The sequence below is a fragment of the Sciurus carolinensis genome, chromosome 9 (assembly GCF_902686445.1).
Source record: "Sciurus carolinensis chromosome 9, mSciCar1.2, whole genome shotgun sequence".
Lineage (NCBI taxonomy): Eukaryota > Metazoa > Chordata > Mammalia > Rodentia > Sciuridae > Sciurus > Sciurus carolinensis.
The window spans coordinates 55,122,434-55,144,393 of record NC_062221.1 but is presented as its reverse complement, the minus strand read 5'-3'; the positions used below and the strand labels follow the sequence as shown (position 1 = coordinate 55,144,393).

The following is a 21,960-nucleotide window of genomic DNA, read 5'->3' as shown; positions in this document are numbered from 1 at the left end:
AAGCAGAAAATAAGAGCAGAGATCCTTATCCTCAACCTAGACCAGAAATGGGGAAGGAAGAGGGGCAACAGAGAGAGAAAGAGCAAGAGAAAAAACATATAAGCTCACTCCTGAATCACCAAGTGGAAAGAAAAGCAGACAAAATAATAATGCAACAGGAGCAGTGGTGGGGTCACTGAAAAAAATCAAGCTGTTTAACCCAAATCATGGGAAAAAAAGTGTGTTGGACATGGCAGTCATTTTGTGGAACTCACAGCTCACCAGCCATACTAAAAGAAATTAAATCAACACAGAGAGCAACAAAATAAACAGAAGAAGATTAAGAATCAAACAGACCACATTACAAAAATACTGGGTGATTTCAACACACCTCTCTCACCACCAGATAAATCATCCAGATATAAACTAAGTAAAGATTCTTCAGAACAAAAAATACTACTCAGCAAATGAACCTAATAGACATACATAGAATATTTCATCCATCAACAACTGAATTCACTTTTTTCTCAGTGCCACATGGCACATTCTGTAAAACAGCATATTGTAGGGCACAAAGCAAATCTCAGTAAATTAAAAAAAAATTCATGGTCCTATCAGACCATAATGAAATGGAATTAGAAATCAATGACAATAAAAACCAGAAACTACTCTGACACCTGGAGCCTAAATAATATGCATTTTAAAAAAATATTTTTTAGTTGTTGATGGACCTTTTTATTTTTAAATTTTATTTATTTATATGTGGTACTAAGAATCAAACCCAGTACCTCACACTTGCTAGGCATGCACTCTACCACTGAGTCACAACCCCAGGCCCTAAATAATACACTTTTTTTTTTCTTTTTGTATGACTATTTTTAATACAACTTAAACGGAATCTTTATATAAATTTGGGCTTCCATCCAATCCCTCTCTTCAATTTCCTTAGGAGGAATTGAGTAATGGAAGCAAGCAAAACAAAATTATAACCACAAATGACTTCACTTTAAACATGATTATCGATTTTAAGGGACAGAGACACTTGAATGTTTTCTAACACCAAACTTTAAAAAAATTTTTGTTACAAAAAAAATGCAATTCATCCCCACAGCATTTCTAAATGTTGGTGTTATTTCTGCATGGACAAATTAATATATTAAATTAAGCCAATATTTTAGACTGACAAAATTCTATCATTCTATTAAAAAAAAAAAGCTTGTTTTAAAACAAAACAAAAATACAAGTTAGTTGTTTCATGTTACATTTCACAACCATTATGTTAAATGTTGTCTTTTCTACAGAAACAGGGTCCTTTATGTCACAACTGCAATTATTTACTGCTAGATGTTTAAAATTACATGGACTAGTGTTCAGCTGGAACCTGTGGATGGTGATGTCTTGAGGTTTTCTGAGTTTCAACCTAAGGTATACCAGGTCCTCTCCTAGGACCACACACTTGCAAGGGAAGGGGAGGGAAAGAAACATCACATATCAAGTTCTTAAGATTGTTTCACTCTCTTCGTGGCTTTCTGTTTCTCGGTGATCTGTTCAAAATTTCATCCTCCTCTGCTTTAGGTTTTCTGTCTTCCTCCTCTTGACTGACAGTGCCCCCATCTTCTTCAGCATCACTTTTTTGTTTCTCTTCAAGTTTCTCTTCACCTTCCTCCTCTTCATCTCCCTTGTCCTTCTCCTCTTCCTTCTCTTCTTCTTCCTTCACATCTGGTTGAGGAGCATCAGTCTTCTTGTACTCCATAGCACTAGACTGTTTCTTTCCAGAACAGCAGAAGAGAATAACAAGGAACACAGGAAGAGCAACAGTCAAAATGTAGACCACCCAGAGCCATGGGCGCTCCTCAGCTGCCTCGAGTATCTGCCCCACTACGCCTGGCTTGGCAGCCCCATCGGCTGCTTTCTTCAGGCCCCATCCATCATTGGCCCAATCATCAACTACTCTTCGATCACCACTAATGATAAAGTTGTCAAAAAAAAAGTCAGAAGTCATGGACCACAGCTCCAAACCAATAGCACTAAAAGGAGTCATTCTGAAAGGCTCCAGATCTTCAAAGAAATCTGGATTTGGTATTTTCCGGGGTTTCCAGATTCCCTGGTAGTTAGGATTGTCAATCATGGGAGGCTTCCACTTGCCCTTATAATTGGGGTTGTCAATCATTGGTCGCTGCCAGACACCACACCCAGAGGCTGACTCACATTTAGGGTTGGCAATCTGAGGAGCCTCCCATTCTCCGTCCATGTCCTCATCCCAATCCTCTGACTTCTCTGCATCTGGATCAGGTATATATTCAGGCTCATCATCTAACCACCCTTCTGGTTTAGTGGCCTCTTCATCTGGAATTTTAGCAGGAGCATCTTCATCCCAGTCATCTGGCTTCACGGCATCAGGATCTGGGATTTTAGGTCTTTCATCCCAGTCCTCAGGTTTCCGGTCTTCTGGGTCCTCAATTTCTCGTGAAGGATTTACAGCTGGAGTCATATCATTCAGCAGATTTCCACTATTCACAACAGACTGGTCAACTAATATTTCAAAACTATTATCTGGATTCAAGATTAATGTGTAAAGATGTGTTTTCTTATCAGTAAAGTAGGTCTTCAGATCTGCATCTGGTCTCTTAGCGTGCTTTTCTTCATACACACCCGTCTTAGGGTTTTTGTGGCGGAAGATGAAGTGTAATTTATAATCCTCTCCACATTTATCTGGACCAAACATAATTGTATAGGGGGTCTTGTCGTGGAACTGATCCAAGTTGAGTTCTGGTGTTTTGGAAAGCAGTTTCACATAAGCACCTCCACATTCTATTCCATTTTGGAAATTAACCTCGTACTGAACAATGAGAGGCTTGGTATCAAATAGGAAGGGCTTATTCAGTTTAGCAGAGATGGCATGGTGCTTTGCTCGAGACATCAGTACAAGTCCTTTATCACCCAGAAGCTTTGTTTCCTTCATTTCATCTACTTCCCACTTTCCATCATATTTGGCAATTTCATCATCAGTGTCATCTTTCTTGGCTTTGGATAAAATCCACCCTGACAGAGATCCTCTGTCAAAGGAATCAGCAAAATAAACTTCTCCTGTTGGAACCGGAGCTTTGTAAGTAATCTCGAGCCTCCCGGGGACCACCGGCGGTGCCTGCGCCTTCTCCCACCCGCACACCTGGCCCCTCGCTGCAGTAGAGACAGCGGCGGAGGCGGCCCGACCATCACGTGCCGCAGAACCAAAAGGCCTCGGCTACAGCCGCCGCGCGACCGAGCCAATAATACACTTTTGAATGAAGAATGGATTACAGAAGAAATCAGGGGAGGAAATTTTTAAAAATTCTTAGAAACAAATGAGAATAGAGATATATCAAAATTCTGGAACAGTATGAAGGCAGTTCTAAGAGGAAAGTTTATAGCACTGAGTTCCTACATTAAAAGATAAATACCAACTAAATAATCTAACAGTAAATCTCAAGGCCATAGGGAAAAAAAGAAACCAATATTAAAATCAGCAGAAGACAGGAAAAAAATAAAATCAGAGCCAAAATTAATGACATTGAGAATAAAAAATACAAAGGATCATTGAAACAAAGAGTTGATTCTTTGAAAGATAATAAACAAGATTAATAAATCTTTTGCCAAACAAACCAAAACAGAGAAAAGACTCAAATTAACAGAAATAGAGATGAAAAAGGAAATATTAACACAGACACTACTGAGATACACAGAATCATTAGAAACTACTTTGAAAATTTATACTCCAATAAGCTGGAAAATCTATAAGAAAATGACAAACTCATAGAGACATATGACCTACACAAACTGAATGATGAGGATATAAACTTAGCCTAATATTAAGTAATGAAACTGAAGCAGATATTAAAAGTCTTCCAACGAAGTAAAGTCCTAGACCAGATGGATTCTCAGTCCAGTTTTATCAGATCTTTAAAAAAGAACTAATGCCAATCCTCCTTAAATTATTCCATGAGGTAGAAAAGGAGGTACATTGCCAAATTCATACTATGAAGCTAGTATTACCATGATACCAAAACCAAAGGGTCAACAAGGAAAGAAAACTTCAGACCAACATCCCTGATGAAAACAGATGAAAATATTCTTAGTAAAATATTGGCAAACCACATCCAAAAACACATTAAGAAGAAGTGCACCATGATCAAGTGGGTTTCATTGCATGGATGCAAGTTTGGTTCAACATATGCACATTGATAAATGTAAGTTACCACATAAATAGAGTTGGAACAAGAATTAAAATGATCTCAATAGATGCAGAAAAAGCATTTGACAAGTCCAGTACCCATTTCATGTTTAAAACACTAGAGAAACTAGGGATATAGAGAACATACCTCAACACTGCAAATGCTATATAAGACAATCCCAAGGCTAACATCATACTTAACGGAGAAAAACTGAAAGCATTTCCTCTAAAACCAGGAACAAGACAAGAATGTCTAAACTAATTGCTCTTATTCAATATAGTTTTTGAAACTCTAGCCAGAGCGATCAGGCCAAAGAAGGAAAATAAAGGAATACAAACCAGAAAAGAAGTCATATTATTTGTTTGCTGATGATGTGATCCTATATTTATAAGACCCTGAAAACTCCACCAAAGGACTTAATACTATTTAATAAAGTAGCAAGGTACAAGATCAACATATCTAAATCAACTGCTTTTTCTATACTCCAATAATGAATCCTCTTTAAAAAAATATTAGGAAAACTATCCCATTCATAATAACTTCAAAATAAAACAAACAAACTTAGGAATAAATCTAACTGAGGAGATCAAAGACCTCTACAGTTAACATTACAAAACTCTGAAGAAAGAAACTGAAGAAGACCTTAGATGATAGAAAGACCTCTTAAGTTCTTGGATAGGCAGAATTAATAAATGGCCATACTACCATACTACCAAAAGTGTAATACAGATTCAATGCAATCCCTATCAAGATAACAATGATAACATTCTTCACAGATCAAGAAAAAAACAGTTCTAAAATTCATTTGGAAAAATAAGAGATCCAGAATATCCAAAGCAATCCTAAGTAAGAAGAGCAATGCTACAGGCATCACAATATCAGACCTCAAATGATACTAGAGAGCTCTAGTAACAAAAACAGCATGGTACAGTCACCAAAACAAACATGAAGATCAATGGAATAGAAGACACAAAGATAAACCCACAGATACAGTCACCTGATACTTGACAAAGGTGCCAAAAACATACATTAAAGAAAACCTTTTAAACAAATGGTACTCAGAAAACTAGATCTCCATATCTAGAATGAAACTTGATCCCTATCTCTCAATCGGAAAAAAAGTCAACTCGAAGTGGATCAAAGACCTAGGAATAAGACCAGAAATTCTGCAACTGCTAGAAGAAAATGTAGGCTCAATACTCCAACACACTGGCAAGAAATAAAACCAGGAGTCAATAAGCAGGATGCCATCAAATTAAAACCTTCAGCATAGTAAAGGAAAGAAGAGCATGAAAAGAGAGTCAACAGAATGAGAGGAGATCTTTGCCACCTGCTCCTCAGGGAATTAACATCCAGAATATATAAAGAACTTAAAAAACTTAACACCCAAAACAAAAACAAATAACCCAATTAACAAGTAGGCAAAAGGACTAAACAGATACTTCTCAAAAGAAGAAATGCAAATGACCAATAAATATATGAAAAAAATGTTCAATATCTCTTGCACTCAGGAATATGCAAATCAAAACTACATTACGATTTCATCTCACTCTAGTCAGAATGGCAGTTATTGAGAATACAAATAATAATAAATACTGGCCAGGATGTGGGAGAAAAGGTACTCTTATACATTGTTGGTGGGACTCAAGTTAGTACAACCACTTGGAAAGCAGTAGGAATACTGGAAAGCAGTATGGAGATTCTTCAAAAAACTAGGAATGAAACCAACCACAATATGACCCAGGTATCCCACTCTTCAGTGATATTCAAAAGATCTAAAAATCAACATATTATAGGAATGCAGCTACATCAGCAATTGTAGCAGTATAATTCGTATTAGACAAGTTATGGAACCAGCCTAGGTGCCTATTAACGGATGAATGAATAAAGAAAATGTGATGGCTGTATGTGTATGTATGTGTGTATACACACACACACACACACACACACACACATACACACACAATGGAGTTTTACTCAGACATAAAGAAGAATGAAATTATGGCACGTGTTGGTAAATGGATGGAACTAGAGAATATCAAGCTAAGTGAAATAAGCTTGACCTAGAAAGTCACGAGTCAAATGTTTTCTCTCATATGTGGAAGGTAGATCAAAATAAGGGGATAAAAGAAAACAAGGAAGGAAGGAAGAAAAAGGGGAGGTGTAGAATTCTATGAAAATAGAACAGAGATCAGTGAGGGGGGGAGGGGGGATGGGAAAAGGGAAGTACAGCTGAATGAATCTAATCAAACCTTCCCATGTACATATATGAATATACCACAGTGAATCTCATAGGTATATGAAATACATATGCCTTTTGTATATCTATAATGCACAAATTTTAAAAACTATAAATATAAAAAAGTAAAAATAACAAAATCCTTTGCAAATTCTAAAGGAGAAATTTATTCATCTCATGAGAACAGAAACTGTACCAATATTTGTTTTCATATCCAACAAAATATTTATGAAAAATTAGCTGTTGCCATTTTAGAAACCCATGCTATGGAAAGAGCTCAGGTGGTATGGTGTCAGACCTAAACCCTACAGAAGCAGGTTCAGAGAAATGATATAATTCTACTTCTTAAAGTCACTGTAGAATTTAGCTGTCAATCACATCTTGCCCCATAGTTTCTGCTTCACTGCTGTAACTGCTACTCGCACTAGGTGCTCATCTATACCTCCTTCAGTTTTGTTTTCTTCCTTTGTGCAATCTGAGGTCTGTTACAGCAGTGGTTCCAACCGTGGCTCTACACAGGAATCACATAGGGAGCTTTAAAACATACTGATGACTGGTTCCCAGTCCCAGAGAGTTTCATTTAATTAATCTGGGGTGCAGTCTGAGCAACAAGATTTTTCAAAGCTCCCCAGGTGACTCTAATGTGCAGCCAAGACTAAGAGCTACTATATCATATCCTTCTTTGACCTTTTCTCATATCCCTTGAGAGCTCTGCTCCAGTTCTTCATGCTTACTTTCATCCACAGGGAACAGAAAAGATGATAAATGATCACGTATCCATAGTACCACTATAAGGAATACACAAAATCTCAGTCCAAAAACATCAGGGACATCTCATAGTCATGAACCTTACATTTTTCTACACAGCCAAATTTAAGAACCATAAAGCCTTTTGTGAGAAGAAAGAGGCCAAACACTCTTCATAATAACTTCAGGAGCCTTATACTCCTGGGAACACTGAAAGTGATTAATGCCAGCTGAATTAAATTCAGGTGGCTGACAGGGCAGTGGAAACAGAATTAATTCTTGTTTCAGAGCTGAAGAGGATTTAAAATTCCTAAGCAGTCAGTCATTCACCTACCTCTCGTTGCTGCTGGTTCAAATTATGTGAATTTCTCTGGCAAAGAGCAATTGTGTCTACCATAGTATCTTCAACATCCTTCAGGGAGGCAAGTTCTTTGATATCTAGATTCAGAAAGAGCATAAACATTACTTTTAGACATGTTTCTGATAATCTCAGAGCTTCTGTGAAAAATGAAATTCTCTTTCCTTTGCATAGCTTTAATTTTCTATTCTAAGAAATTCTATCATCCATGAGATCTAACACTGAGATTTAGTAGATTTAAATATCATTTTGGGCAATAGGAGTTTTCTATATAAATGTTTGACATTCAAAGTACACGTAAAGCACATTGTATTTAGCATCTCAATATGCTTTGGTTATGGGAATCATCTGTTTGTGGATTAGTTAGCAGAGTGATTATCCTTCGCACTTCTTGCTCTACCGTCTTTTCCTCTGTGTTTTAAATGTAGGTGTTTACCTAAGATCCTGTCTTATATTTTTTTTTCTCTCATTTTTCAATGATTTCAGCCACTCCTGTGGTTTCAACTCTCATGTTTTTGTTAATAACTTTAAAAGGTACACTTTAGGGCTGGGGTTGGGGCTCAGTGACAGAGTGCTTGCCCAGCATGTGTAGAGACACAGGATTTGATTCTCAGCACCACATATAAATAAATAAAATAAAGGTCCACCTACAACTAAAAATATATAAAAATATTTAAAAGGAAAACAAAATGTTTAAAAGGTACACTTCAGCTTTTACTCCATTCATAATCTGTAGGTTGAATTTTCAAATGACCCTAGGACACAATCTCCAAGTGGATGTCGTGCATGCACTTTGAACTTTATATGTGCAGAGTCCAACTTCCTCATTTCAAATCTGCTTCTCCCCACAAATTTCCAAATAAAGTTAATGGAGCCAGTATCAATAAGTTAACCAGTTTATAAATCTTCATTATGTTTGATGCTTCCCTTTCCTTAATTCCACACATTCAAATAAAGTGCTCATTTTTGTCACTTCTAATTCTGTACTTGCTTGTGCCCACCACTGTTACCCTGGCAGAATTCTGCGTATCTGCCACTGCAACAGTCTCTTTCCTGAACTTTTTTAAAAAAAATATTCTTATTAGTTGTAGATGCACACAATACCTTTATTTTATTTTACTTATTTTTATGTGGAGTTGAGGACTGAACACAGTGGCCTCATACATACTAGGCAAGTGCTCTACCACTGAGCTATAACCTCAACTCCTTCACCAAACTTTTGACATCCAAATATTGCCTCCATTCCCTTTTATACTGTTGCTAGGATTTTCTTAAGCACAAGTCCAAACACATTACTTCCTTCCATAAAAACAATTAAAGATTCCTAATGCTTAGAAATAGAATGTAGTAAGCTTCTGACACTAAGTATTGCTCACCTTCTCACCCTCTGTGCCCTAGTATCAACAGATTATTTCTTAATCTCTGAGGTTAGAAACCAGGCACTTCACACTCATGTCCTCTTCAGCCCAGAAGACTCTTGTCCCACTTAGTCTATTAAACTCCTAGTTCTCCTCTGGTCTTACTTTAAGGTCACATCTAACACAAAACTCTCGACTCATGGGTCACAAACAGTTCCCTAGTTTTCCACACTCCTTTGCTACTTTGGGGCACTCCATTCAACTTGTTAGAGTGTTAATTTGTACTGGACTCCTTTTTGAGACTAGTTCTTCAGGGGAGGCAGATGTTTTAGGTATCTGTCTATAGCCCACAGGAACTAAGCACAATGTCTTGAAAGTAGCAAATGCTTCAAAAATTTTAAGCATATTGTCAAAACTGAATCTGAAAGCAGATGGCTATTACTGGACTGGTTACAAGACTATTACTGGAAAATTTATCCTTATTGGAATTTAAAAAACTGGCTTCTCTAGACATACCACCTACAAATCATACCAATTTTGTTGCAGGGGGAGGGGTACCAGGGATTGAACTCAGGTACTCGCCCACTGAGCCACATCCCCAACCCATTTTGGAGAAATATACTTCATACTTTCCCCTCAGTCTTTCATTATTGTCTGAAAAATTATTCTCAGACATTAAATTTAAATATAAAAATGTCATAAAATGCAATAAACCTAACAATGAAACTGAACACACACTGACAATTCAAAAGTAATAATTAAGTGTCTAGTTGGATTATCAATATGGAAAAGCCAATCAAGTGCTTACTGAGGTTCCAAAAAGATTTACTATAATTCACGATGTTCAAGATACAACACAGACTACCATGTAGTACTTAACCATCAAACAATATAGATAAATTATAAGAGTTAGGGTAAAGGTATATTAAAGGAAGGGCCAAGGGGTACAAGAATTATGTTGTGAAATAGGTAGAGTAATCTGTCACCTATCAAGGGATTCCTTGATCTTCAGGTGGGCTATTTCAAAAACGTCACGGAAATGAATGCAAACCTGACTCAAAGTGAATACATATTTCTGTAAAACAGATATAAAAATGGCCAAAAGTCACACGAAAAGATGCTCAACATCACTCATCATTAAGAAATGCAAATTAAAATATACCACCTTCCCTCCCCCCAATTAGGATAACTTACTATCAAAAACAAGAACAAAGTATTGGTGAGGGTATAGAGAATCGGAACTCTTATGCACTTTTGGTGAGAATGTTAAATAGTGCAATGGCTATGGAAAGTGGTATGGCAGTTACTCAAAAAATTAAAAATAAAATTACTACTTGATCTACCAATCCCACTTCTAGTTATACATATACAAAAAAAAAATGAAAGCAGGGACTTGAAAAGATATTTGAACAACCATGTTTATAGCAGCATTATTCACAATGGCCAAAATGAATGAAAAAAATGTATTTAAATGATATATAAATACAATAGATGGTATTCAGTTTAAAAAGGAATAAAATTCTGACATGTTTGACAACCTTCACAAAATTTAAAGACATTATGCTAAATAAAATAAGCTAGTAACAAAAGAACACTGTATGGTTTCTCAGAGTAATCAAATTCAGAAAAAAAAAAAAAAAAAGAATGTTGGGAAAAGCAAGTAGAATGGCAGAAAGAAGAATGGTGGTTGCCTGCAGTTAGGAGAGGGAACTAAGGGGAGTTGCTGCTTAGTGGGAAGAGTTTCAGATTGGGGAGATGAAAAAGTTGGAGACAGATCATGGTGCTGGTTGTATAACAATGTGAACGTGTGTAACGCCACCAAATTGTACACTTAAAAGTAGTAAATTTTGTGTTATATATATTTTATCATAACTTAAAAAACTTTTAAATGTCAAAGAACATGATGAAAATTTTTATCTATCTGTGTTCAAAGGCACTCAATATTCCAAACTGTCAAGTTTTACTGCTTTGAACTACAATTGTACAAATTCAGTACAAAAACACTGGTTATTACTTACTGGTTAGAAACTTTGATTTGCTGTTGTTTGGCACATGACTCTAATTTTTAAGATATCATGTACCTCATTTACACAAAACCAAATTATAAGTACATAAATATAACTAAAAAGACTGATCAATAGTAGTTGAACACTGCCTATTTCCTGTGTATTTAATCCTGTTGACAAGGAGCACTACCAAGGCACTTATAATATCTCCTATTATGAGCACTTGAAAACTAGCTAAATTTTGGAACCATGTTAAAAAGGATAAGTAGTAATTATGAAGATGGACCAAAGTAATTATTACTTAACAAAGGCAATTTGTTTTCAAATAATATCTTTTAAAACATGGAGGCTGTGGAGAAAAAAAACTTTTGAATCACATTCAAGAACTTACTTTTTTCACCTTGATGTGTTGTTATCTCTTGCAGTTTGCTTTGTAGTCTCTAAGAGGTAAAAATATAGGAGGTAATAAGAACACTTTACATTTCATCCTAGCATAAATCTGCATTAACATATTTTAAAGGTAAGAAATAGGAAGGTTATAAAGAATGGTCCCTTACTGTCATTCAGAAGTGAATACTTGTGCATATAGTTAGCAGTATGGGAAGGGACCTGAAAGATCAAGTTATCACTTATTCTGCCCACGTCTGCTTTTAACATGACATCATTGCCACTGACACTCTTTGGGCATAGTAATAAGAATTAGGATTTATCCATGCTTAGGATTAGGGTATAAAAATTCATATTGGATTATGAGAAAAAGAGGTGGATTGGATGGGTGGAACAAAAACGAAATGACAAGTCTACTCCAGAGCATAAGGCACAGCCTTGGGTATAATTTCTCCCCGATATGCAGTCATAGTATCCACTGCTCTACTGAATTCTAGATCCCTAGACACCTTTAACTCATTGCAAAGACTTTTTAATACCCATTTCAAGCTGATCCCTAATATATCCCTTCTACTTCAAATTTGCTCCTTTTCTTGGGGTCCCTTATAGACCCCGAATCACAGAATTTTAAATCACAGAATTTTAGCTTATAACTAGAATCATCATTCACTATTCCATCTCACTCATCTCATAACCAGTCAGATGATCTGTCAGTTCTCAAATCTAGCCCCTCTTCTTTCCATTACCCAGGTCAAGCACTTGTTGACTCCCATCTGTACGATTGTAAGTGTTGGTCTCTGCTTTCAATTCTTCCTCTCCCCTCTCTGCACCTCACCACCCCACCTCCCACCTCTTCTCCCAGTCACCAAAGCAGTCTTTATGAAACAAGTTCCCTTGCTTCACAATTCTTTACCGTGTCCTACAAAGTCCGTTCAAACCTAGACTTAGACTTTGTTTCCGCCTATATATTGTATAGTTGAGATCTAGGTAAGCTGTGAGCTTGTCCTAGTGACCCATACTTTTTTATGTTCTTAAGGCTTTTGCAAGTAGTAGTGTAAGTACCTGCACAGTTCTCCTGCTTCTCCTTCCCCTATTCATGCCAACAACAACTTTTTTTATTTTTTATTTTTGGTACTAGGAATTGAACTCAGGTGTGCTTAACTCCTGAGCCACATCTCCAGCTCTTTTTAACATTTTATTTAGAGACAGGGTCTCAATGAGTTGCTTAAAGACTAAATTGCTGGGGCTGGTTTTGAAATCATGATCCTCCTACCTCAGCCTCCCGAGCCACTGGGATTACAGGCATGTGTCACTGTACCACCCAGCTAATAACACTTTTACTTATTTGTTAATACTAGTTTTATAGTGTCAACAAATAAACTGCAAGGAAAAAAAAGGAGATATAGGTTTAATTTACAGATTAAAAGAAATCAAGAACTTATACTAAGCCTTTGAGGAGTATTCTTTTTCTTTTTATTTTTACAGACTGCATTTTGATTCATTGTACACAAATGAGGTACATCTTTTCGTTTCTATGGTTCTGTACAATGTAGATTCATACCATCCATGTAATCATACATGTACATAAGGTAATGATGTCTGTCTCATTCCACCATTTTTCATACCCACCCTCATTTCTCTATAAGTAATCTAAAGTCCCTCTATTCTTCTCTCATCCCCTACCCCCAACCCCCATTATACATCATCATCCACTTATCAGGGAAAACATTCGGCTTTTGGTTTTTTGGGATTGGCTTATTTCACTTAGCACAATATTCTCCAATTCCATCCATTTATCTGCAATTGCCATATTATTATTATTCTTTATGGTTGAATAATATTCCATTGTGTATATATACCACAGTTTCTTTATCCATTCATCTACTGAAGGGCATCTAGGTTGGTTCAACAATCTAGCTATTGTGAATTCAGCTGCTATAAATATTGACGTGACTGCGTTACTGTAGTATGCTAATTTTAAGTCCTTTGGGGTATAAACCGAGGGAAAGCTGAGTCAAAAGGTGGGTCCATTCCAAGTTTTATGCGGAAATCTCCACACTGCTTTCCACAGTGGCTGCACCAATTTGCAACTCCACCAGCAATGTAAAAGTGTGTCTTTTTCCCCACATCCACACCAACATCTATTATTGTTTGTGTTCTTGATAATAGTCATTCTAATTGGAGTTAGATGAAATCTTAGCTTGGTTTTAATTTGCCTTTCTGTAATTACTAGAGATGATGAGCACTTTTTCATATATTTATTAATCACTTGTATATCTTCTTCTGTAAAGTGCCTGTCCAGTTCCTTGGCCCATTTATTGATTGGGTTCTTTGTATTTTGGTTGTAAAATTTTGTAAGTTCTTTATAAATTTTGGAGATTAGTGCTCTATCTGAAGTGCGTGTGGAAAAAATTTTCTCCCATTCTGTAGGCTCTCTTTTCACATTATTGGTTGTATCCTTTGCTGAGAAAAAACTTTTTAGTTTGAATCCATCCCATTTATTGATCCTTGCTTTCATTTCTTGTGCTTTGGGAGTATTGTTAAGGAAGTCTGATCCTAAGCTAACGTGATGAAGATTTGGGCCTACTTTGTCTTTTATTTGATGAAGGGTCTCTGTTCTAATTCCTAAGTCCTTGATCCATTTTGAGTTTTATGCAGGGTGAGAGATAGAGGTTTAATTTCATTTTACTGCATAAGGATTTCCAGTTTTCCTAGCACCATTTGTTGAACAGGCTATCTTTTCTCCAATTATGTTTTTGGTTCCTTTGTCTAGTATGAGGTAAATGTATTTATGTGCGTTTGTCTCTGTGTCTTCTATTCTGTACCATTGGTCTGCCGGTCTATTTTGGTGCCAATACCATGCCATTTTTGTTACTATTGCTCTGTAGTACAGTTTAATTAAGGTCCGGTATTGTGATACCTCTTGCTTCACTTTTTATGCTCAGGATTGTTTTGGCTATTTGAGGTCTCTTATTCTTCCAGATGAAGTTCATGATTGCTTTCTCTATTTCTATGAGGAACATAACTGGGGGGTATTCTTCCTGGCATGTTTTAGAATCAAATAAACTAGGAGCCAACATAGAGCACTTTTTGATATAAATAGAACCTCCTTATTCTATTCCTAGCTGGATGAAAATATATTAAAAAAAAAAAACTGAGGGAACTTTCTGGAGTGAAGATAATGTTCTCTATTTTGATAAAAACTTCAGTTAGACAAATGCAAACATTTGTCAAAACTCATCAAATGGTACACTTAAAACTTGTGTTTTTGTTTTATGTAAATGTTATCTTTTTTCACAAAATACCACAAAGAAATACTGAACTATATTCAATGATATGCATGATTAAAATATTCAGGGGTAAAATGTACTTTTGTCTGCAACATATCTTGAAACATAGAAATTAAGATGAACTGATGAATACATAGAGATGTAGAAAGAATAGGACAAAACAAATGCAGTAAATGTTACCTCCAGCATTATTAGGAAGGCACCATGAATATCTCCTTTCTTTTCCAATAGATAAGCAGTGACTTCATGGAGCTGATACTTTTGAGTAATCTAGGAAAAAAGAATATTTTTATTCAAAAATCTTATTTGTGAAATGGAAAGATCTATTAAAGATGAGGAAAACCCACATTATAGTAAATAAGATATGCAAATCTTGGTATATGGTGTTTTGCACTATAATATACAAATATTTGATATTTTGTCTTTTTTTTTTTTTTTTTTTTTTGTGGTGCTGGGGATTGAACCCAGGGCCCTGTGCATACGAAGCAAGCACTCTACCAATTGAGCTATATCCCCAGTCCAATTTTTTGTCTTATAGTGGCCCATTGGCAGTTTTAATTGGGCCAATCATATTAATTTTTTCACTTATTTATTTAAAAGAATTGTGACATACCTGCATAGCCACTGGAGAAAAACTAATGCATACATATAAATTATAATAACATAATCTAGAAATTCATCAAGTTTAATTCTACACAAAATATTCAGAACAAACTGACTACAAAAATACTATGCACTAACTTATGGAACCTTCATAAAAATAAGCTAAGGATATCTAATAAGCAAAGAAAAGTAACAATTAGGGCTGGGTTTGTGGCTCAGTGGTAGAGCATTTGCCTGGCACATGTGAGGCAATGGATTTGATCTTGAGCACCACATAAAAAATAAAAAAATAAAATAAAAGTATTGTGTCCACCTAAACAACTAAAAAAATATATAAAGTAAGCTAAGAAGATAGAAGAAAAATTGAAGAAAATGATAGAAAGCAAACAATAGGGAGATTTAACAAACTCAAACTTAACTTCTTTGAAAAGACTAATAGGAAAAAAAAATCTTCCTAGAAGAAAAAGGAAAGGCACAAATAACACATTAACAGATTATAGAAGAGAAACGTGAATATCTCAAGAAATGTAGAAAAGCAGCATCCATTAGTGAAAAAAAAAAAAAAAAAGACGAAATACTTGTACCCAAATTGGGAATAGAATTTTCTTAATAAAAGTCATCTATCAAAATCCTATAATAAAAAGTACACTTTTTAAAAAAGCTTCATTTGATGTCAAGCATTAGACACATTCTTCTAAATTAGGACAAGGTTAAAAGATACACTGTCACTGCTTCTGCTCAACAATATCATAGAGCTCCTAGATATCTGATAAGACAAAGAAAAAAGTATAAGACAGGAATGAAAATAACAAACTGCCATTCTTCTTAAATAATATTATTGTCACAAAATATCTAGGAACTATTTGAACTAAAAAGGAATTCAGTCTGTTAAATGCAATATGAGGCACAAAATTAGTCACATTGTCATACTGTAGTACGAAACAATAAAAAAATGTCATTTAAAAAATTTCCTCGTACCATGTTAGTAGAAGTATAAAGCATCTAGGAATAATTTAGTAAAACCTGTGCAAGGACCTTATGTAAATGTTATGAAACCTCACCAAAAGGTATAAAAGGCATTTTTAAAAGACAAATGCATGCCTGCATGTAAAAAAAAATCAGAGATGTTAATTATCTCTGAATTAATCTATAAATTCAGTGTATTTTTAAATCAAAATTCCAGAAGGATATTTTTTAAAAAGGAACTTGACAAGGTGATGGCTACATTGACATGGAATAGTAAGAGATCAAAGTGGCTAAAGTATTTTAAAGAAAAAGAATAGGAGGCAAGAATCCTTTTTCAAATAATAAGCCTTATTATAAAGTTATATGAACTAAAATATGTGGTATGGGTACAGGGAATGCCAAAGGACCAAAGGAAGAGAAGAAAACACAAGGAGATCCATGTACATTTTGACAGTTTGCTATATAGCAGTAGGGTATAAAAATTAATGAAGAAAGGTTCATAAAATGCCACATGGAGCATCAGCCATCATGTGGGGAGGATAAAAGATAGAAACCTCTCTCTCGATCAGTCTACAAAAATAAATTCCAGATGGATTAAAAGCTTAAAAGTTAAGAAAGTAAATTGTAAAAATTAAATAAGGTAAATCCTTAGTACCATTGAAATAGGAATGGGAATAAGATGCATACACACAAACTTAAACCTTAAAGGAGATGGATAAAATAAAATGGAAGTCATTAAAACACAAGTTACAAAGATGTGCCACAACAGAAAGGAAGAAGAAATCTCCAACACATAAAATCAGCAAATATGTGATTCAGAAATTAGAAAGAACCTCTAGAATTAAGTAAGAGTAAAACACTCAGTAGAAAAATGTGTAAACAATATAGTAAGATGACCCAAGAATCATTAAATATATGGAAAGATGTCCAATGTCCTAAATAAAAATGATATCCATCTCTCTGGCAAAAATTAAGAAGTCTGAAGGTATTAGGAATGATCAAGGATGTGAGAAAATAGCAAATGTCAAACAGTGCTGATAAGAACAGAAACAGGAAATCAACAGGGCTCCATCAGCAGAATTAAGCTATCTAAACAATTCCCTTTCCATGTATAGTATTTGGAGAAACCTTACATGGGCACAAGAAGACATGTATAAGGATGTTTACTGTGGCACTGTTTATAATAGTAAAAAACTAAGAAAATCATAAATACCTATCAACAGAGAAATAAACTGGTATATTCATTTCATAGATTATGACCATTAAGATAGATGAAGTACAACTGCACATATATAAACAAATTAATTTAAAAAACAGTGAAAAAAAAGCCATCTGCAATAGGATATACACTATTGGTGACACTATTAGTATAAATTTAAAAAACATATAAAACTGTATCATGTATTTTATAGGCACATACATATATAGGAAAGATTAACATCATGGACTGAAAGGATAAACACCACCTTAGGTTGGTGGTGACCTCAAAAGAGAAAAGGGAAAGGGACAAAGGGTGATTCATTAAAAAAAAAAAATGTTTTATTAGTGTTTGACAGTTTATACATAATAGTGGGGTTCCTTTTGACATATTTATAAATGCATATAACATGGCTTGCTCCATTCTAACTAGGGTGAGATAAAATCTCTATAGTTTTCTTTTTTCCTTATTTCCTCCTCTCCTCCCTGCATCTGCTTCCCTTCCTCTGCTACACTGGTCTTCCTACTATTTATTTTTCTTAATTGGTTCTTTATAGATATACAAAGGTAGAATTCACTATGGCATATTCATATACATACATAGCATGTTTTTCAATTCATTGCACAGTTCCTTCCTTTTCCTATCATTCTATCCTCCCCCCACAATCCCTTTCCTCTACTCTTCTGATCTCTTCTCTATTTCCACCCCACACTTTCCCCCTCACTTTGCTCTAGCTTTGCATTTTCCTGATTGCTAAGAATGTTGAACATTTGTTCATGTATTTGTTGGGCATTCATTATTTCTTCTTTTTAGAAATATCTATTTAAATCTTTTGTCCATTTATTGAGTGGGTTATTAGTTTTTGGTGGTAAGTTTTTTGAGTTCTTTATCTATTCTGGTTATTAATTCTCTGTTGGAAGAGTAGCTGGCAAAGATTTTTCTATGAGACTCCTAAAGCTCAAGAAATAAAACCAAGAATCAATAAGTGGGATGGCATTAAATTAAAAAGCTATGCAGCAAAAGAAAAGGGAATGTGAGGAGAGAGCCTAGAGATGAGAGAAAATCTTTGACAGTTACTCTTTTGAAAGGGTACTTTATTTTTAGAACAAACAAGACAACAAAGATCTGAAGCCGGCATGAAAAAATGTTAAAAACCATAAAATCGAGTTTAGTGGGTACATACATATTTGATATTTTATACCTTTCTAAATATTTGAAACATTTCATAAATATTTTTTAAAGTATGTGGTTAGTTCAGGAGATGGAAGCAGAAAATACAAGTTTCTGTTGATAGCTGAAGAACAGAGATGCTAGCTGACGCGCTGGCACATGCCTGTAATCCCAGAGGCTGGGGAAGCTGAGGCAGGAGGATTTTAAGTACAAGGCCAGCCCTAAGGAACTCAGTGAGATCCTGTCTCTAAATAAAATACAATAAAGGGCTGGGGATGTGGTTCAGTGGTTAAGTACCCCTGGGTTCAATCCCCAGTGCTTTTTTTAAAAAAATGCTATTTTATAGTAACTCTCAAATGGGGAACATACTAGCCTCTTGTGGTATATTATTACATTTATATGTGTGTGGGTACAAATGCACACACACACACACTCATTTGGAAACAGAAGAAAACAAGGGAAGTGAAGCAAGGCAATGAAGAGCTAAAGCTACTGGATTGCTATTTAGCCTATTCAGTTTTATAGCACAATGGGACCATCTCACCATCACTGTCTGTATATAAGAGCTTGGTCTTTTCCTTTCAATAATTATTATTGAGTACCTTTTTATAGGCTTATTGTGTTAGCCAGAATTTCTATAAAGCCTGTTTCAAAACAGGGATGGACATGTATTGTTTTTGATTTTAACAGAATGGGAAATGAGTGTATCACAATTACTAGGCTTTCCAGGTTCAACTTCAGGCACTACCACTTATATCCATCAGCTTCTACAATAACTTCACATGTGAGTTTCCCTTTGCTCACCTGGAAAATGGAAACATTTAGGAAAACTTGACTCCTGTCTTTTGTATGCTGTTGGCATATACAAAACTTACCTGAATAGTTTCTTCTAGGCGGTAGCATTCAAGGACTTGAAGAGTTTCTATAACTTGATTTGGGTTGAACTGACACAAAAGTTCAATGAATTGCTCTGTAATACAGGGAGATATTTGCAGCAATTCTTGATTTACATGCACACCTTCCCTGAAAACAAAGGTAAGAGAGTACTAAATTGTAGCATTACTTAACTGCCCCTTATAATTAAAGGATACAGGCAAAAAGCATTATGTTGAAACCAAGACCACCTTCTGGTCAGGTAAAAATGTGGAATCAAAGTCTCAATGTTACTAATATTATCTGAATGAACTATACATTACAGTACATTAGAGACATTCTAAATAGAAACATTTCTCAGTTTACACTGAATAATTAAGCAAAAGATTCAGTTGACTCTTAAGTCATTTCAAAAATTATACTTCATCTAAAAGACTCAAGTCAGTTTACACAATTTGACCCATGAGTAACATAGTCTCATCACCTGTCACTACTAGTCATCCTCACACCACCAATCACACCATGTTGCTATTACTTCTTTATCTGTTTTCTCTAAGACAACAAATTCTGAGGGCAGGCATCTTATAGCTTCTCACTTATGAATTTTCAAAGTCAATCAGTGCCCAGTATGTAGTAAGGACTAAAGTTCTTGGTTACTGTTAGTGATGAATAATTAGGTATACAATGTTTATGGGTTAATTTTCCTTGTATTCTAACACACACCTGTAATCCCAAAGGCTCAGGAGGCTGAAGCAAGATTGTGAGTTCAAAGCCAGCCTCAGCAAAAAGCGAGGTGCTAAGCAACCCAGTGAGACTCTGTCTCTAAATAAAATACAAAATAGGGCTGGAGATGTGCCTCAGTGGTCAAATGCCCCTGAATTCAATCCCTGGTACCAAATAAAAAAGACAAAAAACAAAAACAAAAACGCACACTATTTATAAGGCCTACCCCAAAGCATTGGGAGAATTAGTTTTACCATGGTGGCTACTCAACTACTGGTGGCCAAAAGGAACTATTCAAGAAATTAGCTTCTGCTCATTGTATACCTAGGACTCTTCTTCTATCTTCAAAAGAAGTCAGTCCCTTCTGAGAGTCCTATTTTCTCTTCAGATTTCCTAAACCAGAGCTCCGGATGTCAAGCAATGGAATAGGGTTAATAAGATTAAAATGAATGCTGGGGAAATGAGATTTCTGAAGAAAAGCTAAGACAGATGTTGTCTAAAGCAGCAATTTCCAGCTTTTTTCCTATCATGACATATAGAAAATGTTGATATTTGTATGGCTCATGGAGTGAAATAAGATTACTCACAGGGGAGCTGAGGGCATCAGTCTATAAACACACCTGCAATCGAGTGCATTCCCCCAACAGTCACAAGGTGGGAATGTCTGGATTCCAGAGAGAATGATCTGGATTTGATAATTGTTCTATAAATGATGGTAAGCAGCACTCTTATTACTAAAAAGAGGCTTGAGTTACAGAAGGAAGGATTACATTCAGACATAGGAAATCTTTCCTAACTTATGAGTTCTATGACATTCAGTCCTGATCAGAAGTCAGAGATGAACTTTCCGCTGCTTGAGGCTTTCGATTCTTGCTGATGGATGGTGGATAGCAGGCTATGCCCTGCTCTGAGTTACTCCATGTTGTTTGAAACAGTACCTTTCAGGTTGTCCCCTGCCCTATGTTACTCCATTTAATATAGCAGCAGCTTTGCCCTGAGTTACTTCAAGTGCTATGGTAGAAGACTTGGTAACTCATCTGGGCAAATACCCAGAATAGCCCCAGCTGCATGGCACAGGTACAACTGATAAATAAATTAATTGTGCTGCTAAAAACCAAAGGGACATAGGTGCAGGAGTGTATCAAATCCACATCAGGGAAATTATACCGACAAGCCTAACCACCAAACACACCAGACCACCACATGATGCTGATATAGGAATTTGAGGATACAGAAAAAGATACTGAGTCTCAAAAGAGAAGCACCCATGAACCACTGGAATATAAAACAATAACTCCTGAGCAACCCCACCCATACCCTTGGCTCATGTCCCCGCCCACAAAAAAATAACATGATGCAAGGGCAATGCGAAAGTGTAGGTATGTAACTGCACGGAGTCTACCTCTAGTTCAGCCTCTAGCTACTATCCCCCTATAAATATTAACACCCCAGAACAAGGGGTTGCAGCCTGTCTCACTTGAGATGGCCTACCTTCTCCCTGAATGCATATTCCTTGCTTTACCACAAAGTCTACTTGCTTTCGAAATAGCCCACATTATCCCTTGAATGTGTCTCTGCTTTCAAATAAATCTGTTTGTAACTCTAACTGGTATGTCCGTAAATTTACATTTTACTTTACTTTACTTTTTACTTTACTTTATTTTATTTTATTTTATTTTATTTTATGTACCAGGAATTGAACCCAGGGGCGCTTAACCACTAGGCCACATCCTCAGTTTCCTTTTTGTTTTTTATTTACAGAGAGTCTTGTTGAGTTGCTTAGGGCCTTGTTAAGTTACTGATGCTGGCTTTGAACTTGCAATCCACCTGCTTCAGCCTCGTGAACTGCTGG

The 21,960-nt window shown here is 35.8% G+C and overlaps 2 protein-coding genes across 7 annotated transcripts in view; both read right to left on the bottom strand.

Annotated features, from left to right (window-relative positions):
- Nucleotides 1–21,960, bottom strand: part of Vps8 (VPS8 subunit of CORVET complex) — a 266,030-nt gene that overhangs the window by 80,297 nt on the left and 163,773 nt on the right. For all 6 annotated transcript variants that reach the window (XM_047563466.1, XM_047563462.1, XM_047563464.1 and 3 more), the window contains 4 exons: nt 19,388–19,535; nt 14,756–14,845; nt 11,290–11,338; nt 7,511–7,614 (listed from right to left, as the gene is read on the bottom strand). In XM_047563466.1, the coding sequence (XP_047419422.1) occupies nt 7,511–7,614; nt 11,290–11,338; nt 14,756–14,845; nt 19,388–19,535 (391 nt within the window). The remainder of the gene's footprint in view (nt 1–7,510; nt 7,615–11,289; nt 11,339–14,755; nt 14,846–19,387; nt 19,536–21,960) is intronic.
- LOC124992556 (calnexin-like) lies at nt 1,298–3,102 on the bottom strand. The gene has a single exon (XM_047563468.1). It carries the CDS (start codon nt 2,939–2,941, stop codon nt 1,490–1,492), a length of 1,452 nt encoding a protein of 483 aa, XP_047419424.1. The 5' UTR covers nt 2,942–3,102; the 3' UTR covers nt 1,298–1,489.